This window comes from Eriocheir sinensis, unplaced genomic scaffold (genome assembly GCF_024679095.1).
Source record: "Eriocheir sinensis breed Jianghai 21 unplaced genomic scaffold, ASM2467909v1 Scaffold1905, whole genome shotgun sequence".
In the NCBI taxonomy this organism is placed as follows: domain Eukaryota; kingdom Metazoa; phylum Arthropoda; class Malacostraca; order Decapoda; family Varunidae; genus Eriocheir; species Eriocheir sinensis.
In genome coordinates this window covers 1-5,968 of record NW_026111301.1, presented here as the reverse complement: position 1 = coordinate 5,968, position 5,968 = coordinate 1, and the positions used below count along the sequence as shown (strand labels likewise).

Here is a 5,968-nt window from a genome sequence, read left to right as displayed (position 1 = left end):
CTTGGGGTGTTTGCAGGGACTCATAAATATAACTTTGTATAAAAGTTAGTCATCCTTCATATGCACTCTGGATACATTATTGAACCATTAACACTTTGACATGACACTTAATGAATGTCTGTCAGTTTTGTTGATCATAAGTACATGAAGTGGTTGCTGCCTTCTGTTTCCCTGCCTGCCTTGGCAACTTATCACTCGAAAACATGTACAGAGACATTTCTCATGATGTTCATAAGATGTGTGTGTGTGTGTGTGTGTGTGTGTGTATCATTCATTATCCCTGCCAACACATTTTTTTCATTTTTCCCTCCAAGCACTTGCATGAACCTTGTGATATAGAACAGTTTTTATATGGTACTGGTGAGGTGTTTAGTCTGAGTATATTGGCATTTACTGGTCCAGCACTGCTTGAAATGCCAGAATTTTCCTCTTTTCTACAATCACACACGTCCTCTGCGTGTAACGAAACACACGAGAAATTAATCCAGACAAGGAAAGGTTTTGCTGGCGCCGGGGATCGAACCCGCGACCAGCGTAACGGGAGAACCACTCCTTTACCAGTCGGCCAAAGAGGTACCCCACTGGTTAAGTGGGTTATGGGAGGCTCGCCCATCAGGCAAGTCAGCACTACATGCTTCCCTCACTGGTCTTAGCTCACAAAGGTAATGGTGTCACCCTGTGTCCAGGCGTCGTCCAGACCACTGCCCTGCTGCACTACGAGGCCTCCACCAGCCACAACCTGACGGTGCGGGCGCGGGACCCCTTCACCGGAGGCCACACGGACACCCACGTCACAGTCGCAGTCACGGACGTCAATGACAACCCGCCGGAGTTCAGCCGTTCCGTCTTCAAGGAAGACGTGTCGGAGGCTGCATCACCGGGCCACGTGGTGCTGCAGGTAAATTACTTCAGCAAATATTACAGGTTTTTCCACTTTTTTTTTAATATGAAAATTTGACCATAAACTCTTTTATAAATATTGATTCCCATTCACTACCTAATAACATTTCATTGTTAATCAATCAAAAATGGATCTTATGCATAAGTTTGATAAGCTGATCGAAAAATCAAAAGTTTGAATTCTTTTTGCATTGTCGAGACACCTTCACCCTCTGCCTTGTACAGGTTTCAGCAAGTGACGTGGACACGGGGCCGGGCGGTTCAGTGCGCTACTCGTGTGTCATGGAGTGTGGCAGCTTTGAGGTGCGTGCCCTGGACGGTGTCGTCACACTCACCAAGGAGCTGGATGCAGAGACTGAGGCTCAACACGTGCTGACTGTGCTGGCCACGGACTCAGGCATACCCCAGCTCTCCTCCACCGCCACAGTGGTTATTGACGGCAAATTACATGTAGACAGTAAACACTTATATAGCCAGACTAATTGGGCCGAAGGCAAATTGTATGCATGAAGTTTCCATATGCTTGAGGTACTGAACATTATGGCTGACAAAGAAGGTATATTTCCGCACCAGCTGTTTTTTAGAGTGGGTTCTCAACCTCGGAATGCATCCAGACAGTAAATTAAGTAATAGAGAACATATGAATACAGAAAACCACTTTTTTATTTCGATTATAAATATTTGATTAAAATCCTGCCAACTCTGGGCAGGACACACATGTAGGAGGGGGCAGAACAAGTGGACAAAAGTAACTATCTAGGGTCATATTCTTAAACATTTCAGCACCCAAGCGCTCATATTTGACTAGGCTTGCATAGGAGTTGTGGTTATTTCCATGGGTAGTTTTATGATCATGATGATAGTCTGACCCTTCTTCTGTACCTTGAACCTGAAAAAACACTCCTAGGAAACCGACTAAGCTCCATTTTGGCCTTTGGAAATAGTTGAGGGGTGGAAGCGTCAGACCACACCGACCCTATAGTGGTTTTGCAGTGACGTCACGAAATAGCGTCGTCTGCACCTTGTGCGTCGTCTGCAAACCCGTTGGTGGTCACCTCCCCAGCAGAGTGAGCAGACGGACCACGTGTGCGTGCCCCATCCCCAAGTCACTACCCGCGGGCAAATGGCAGGACCATCAGCATCATTTGTGTTAAGTGATTACGAGAGATCGCTTGAGAATGCTGGGAAGCTAAGATATATTGAAAAAATCAGTACTTTAGGAGGAGGAGACTGGTTGACTGGCTGTCTAGCTGGCTGGCTGTCTGGTTGACTGGTTGACTGGTGGGTTGACTGGTTGCCTGGTGGGTTGATTGGCTGGCTGATTGGTAAACTGACTGTCTGTCTAACTGACCGACTGGATGGCTGACTGGTTGACTGGATGACTGACTGGGTGGTTGACTGACTGGCTGATTGGTTGGCTGGCTGGCTGGTTGACTGGCTGATTGGTTGGTTGGCTGATTGTCTGGCTGGTCGGTTGACTGGCTGTCCCCCTGCCTGGCCGATCTCCTGTTGCTGACCAGTGATGCCAAGGTAGGCAGCATAGGCAGGCAAACAGGTGAGGGCAAGTGACGACAGGTGAGGGCAGGTGACTGTAAGTCACCTTACACTACGCACTCTTTGAGGGTCACTTCCCTGCGTACACTTATATACTCCACCCAGCACTGAGCTCTGTCCCTCTGTGCACTTTGCCTCCACTGAATTTCCTTTCTTATTTTCTTCCCCTGCTTGAGCGCCGCCATGCGTGTCTACCACCGCCAGCTCATGTAAATCCCGTTCCACAGTGCCCCCGCCACACAATAAGCTAGGAGACCCGGGGCAATATCTAAATGAGTGTTACCTCATGTAATAATCTGATCAGCCTTGCCTGTAATATTTAATTCTGACAAAATGAACACTACAGAGTAGAGATGAAGCAGACGGCCGCCAGTTTTCCCTCCTCACAGCTGCTATCCACTTCCCCCGCTATTTTGGATTCGCTGGAAATCTATAAAATGACTCAACATCTCTCCCGTGTCGATTAGAACATCCAACCACACAGCATACGAATCCCGTGACGAAAACACAGAGCACTTGTGCAGCCGCCACTAAGGTTTGCTTTGATAAGTGACCACCACCACTGACCACCAAGATGACCGTGCAGGCCAGCGCTACCCCCGCACCCCCACTAATGACGTCAGCTGCAAAACCTCTATAGTCGTGTTTTGTTAAGCCTGGCCAGATGTTTTCTTTGCCTACAGTTGTGGACTTCAACGACAACCCTCCAGCGTGGCGCCAGGACAGGACAGTCACGTGATTTTGCCCCGCTGCTGTGTGGAGCCAACTCACTCTTTCCTCTGCTTTTGCGGTGTGAGGCGTTCTGTGCTTCTGTGAACTGCTGCTGTACTGTACTACAAAACCAGGAGGATTACCCTGCCTTCTACTACAGACCGCTAAGTGTTCTGATTTAGTATTTACTTAGTTAGATAGTGATCCACAGTTACTCCTAGGACAAGTGTATTAAGCTTCCCACATCTACACTAAATTCAACATTCTTTCACGCCAACCCAGTGCTATACGGTTTTATATTGCTTTTGTGTTTTTTATATTGCTTTTGTGTTTTCTTCTTCTATTATTAGGATACTTTATTGTGCTGTGATAATAGGACTACGTGAATCAGGCGCGCCAAGCTACGTTAATTTCTAAGTCCACACAAAACACTTGATAATCCACTTTCCGCGCAAACCTAGTGAACACAGTTATTATCTTCTTTACGTAAGTGATTTCTCAGTATATTAATATTGGCCTATGTTTCGTCTTGGTGGGTAGAAATAACCGCACCTTTTTACCCGAGACAAACCCTTTTCCCCGGGGAATTGACCTGACTGCGACCTCACAGCAGCTGTTGGTTTGTTTTCCTAGATACACATTTTTGCACAGAGATTTGACCTGACGACCTCACCGCAGCTGCGTACTTTGTTATCGTCTTAACGCGCCTAATTGTTTCCGTCTTGCCTCGCCCATATCTTCACCATGACGTCCCTCAAGCGTTGTTCTGGGTGTGGCCTTCGCATGGCCAAGCAGTACTTTCTTTCCAAGGGCGTTTGTAGGTTCTGCGTTAAGACTCAGAAGGATGATCAGAGGATCATAGAGTTAGACAATAGGGTTACGACTCTCGCCGCCCAGGTAAACTTACTAGTTAGTGCAGCAGCAACAAGCCCCGCCTCCTCCTCTTCCCCTTCCTCTTCCTTTTCTTCCTCGTCCTCCTCCCCTCCAGCATTGTCTTCTCCCACGCAGAAGCCCCTCCCATCCTCCTCCTCCTCCTCCTCCTCGACCATCTCCGCTCTCCCCGCTTCCCACCCCTCCTTCTCCTCTTCTTCCTCCACTTCCTCCTCCTCCTCCTCCTCGCCTTCCTCTACCGTCCCCCCTCTCCCCTCAACCCGCCCAACTTCCTCCTCCTCCTCTCCCTCTTTCTCCTCCTTGTCCTCCGCCTCTTCGCTCGTCCCTCCCTCCCACACCTGTCCTTCACCTTCCCTTTCCCCCTCTTCCTCCTCCCTCTCCTCGTCCGTTCCTCCCTCCCCCACCTCACTCTCCCTTTCACCTCCTCCTCCTCCTCCTCCTCCTCCTCCCCCTCTCCCTCCTCTTCCTCCTCCTCCGCCTCCAATTCCTCGCCTTCCTCTTCCGTCTCCCCTCTCCCCTCTTCCCGCCCACTCTCCTCCTCCTCCTCCTCTCCCTCTTTCTCCTCGTCCTCCGCCTCCTCGCTCGTCCCTCCCTCCAACACCTGTCCCTTACCTTCCCTTTCCCCCTCTTCCTCCTCCCTCTCCTCGTCCGTTCCTCCCTCCACCACCTCACCCTCCCTTTCTCCTACTCCTTCCTCCTCCTCCTCCTCCTCCTCCTCCACCACCTCCACATCCTTTCCACCTTCCACCTCTTCCACAATTTCTCCTCGTTCTTCACAGCAGGTCCCTCCCCTCCCTTCCCGCTCTCCCCTCCCCCCTTCACCCACCCCTCCTGGCCCCCCTTCCGGCCGTCGGGTTCTTGTTGTTGGTGATAGTCAGGTTCGTTATGTTGACAGGTATTTTTGCTCCAAGGATAAGAACAGGACGAGGGTGTGTTTCCCAGGGGCAGGGGTGGGCCATATATCAGACAGGATTGAGGCGTGTATGGCAAGCGAGGGATCGAACCCCATTGTCTTTCTCAGCTCTGGCGGAAACGACGTTTCTCGTGTGCCAAGCGAGGACCTTCTTAGGCTGGTGGGTCGCCAGTAGTGTGTGGCGTCCTGCCAAGGAGGGGCGTTGGCGATGGATGGCTGTCCAGGGCGATAGCAGTGAACAGCAGACTTGCTGAGCACTGCGGGCGCAATGGGTGGCTGTTCGTCGACAATTGGGACCTCTTCTTTGGCAACGACGCCCTCTACGCCCGTGACGGGATACACTTGACGTTCAAGGGTGTTGAGACTCTCTCAGATTCCCTTGAGCGAGCACTTGATACCCTGAGGGATTTTTTAGTATAGGCGAGGGGGGGAGGAGTAATGGGAGCAATGGGAGGAGTAATGGGAGGGGACATCTAGCTCATAATATAACCAGGCAGCTTAGAAGTAATTCTAGGGGAGTAACAGAGGACGGGCTAAGAATCTTCTATATTAACAGCAGGAGCCTCAGAAACAAGATAGACTTACTAAGGGGTGAAGCTTGTTCAGAAAATTTTGACATAATAGCGATCACTGAGACATGGATAGACACTGCCAATAGAAATTTTAGATCGGAATTTGAATTAACGGGTTATCAGATGTTTCACAAATACAGAAGGGAAGTTGCGCTATATGTTAAAGACTCACTTAGATGTTTAGTTAACAATTCAGTCAAAACTAACATGGATTCAGAATCAGTTTGGGTGGACGTTTACAAAGGGAAAGAAAAACTAACTCTAGGAGTTCTGTACAGGCCACCCAACCTTAACAGGCAGGACACGAGTATATTACTACAGGAGATTGGCAGGGCGAGTATGAGTAGAAATGTCTGCGTAATGGGGGACTTTAATTATAGGAATATAGACTGGGAAGACCTAGTGGGTGACCTGGAAGCCGAGGACT

General features: G+C 49.6%; 1 protein-coding gene across 1 annotated transcript; it reads left to right on the top strand.

Annotated features, from left to right (window-relative positions):
- Nucleotides 1-631: 631 nt before the first annotated feature.
- On the top strand, nt 632-1,326 carry LOC126990697 (cadherin-11-like; the record flags this gene model as incomplete). The annotated part of the gene is made up of 2 exons (XM_050849381.1): nt 632-898; nt 1,126-1,326. Coding segments are annotated over exons 1-2 (468 nt in total), but the record flags the coding sequence as incomplete, so codon positions are not given.
- Nucleotides 1,327-5,968: the final 4,642 nt, after the last annotated feature.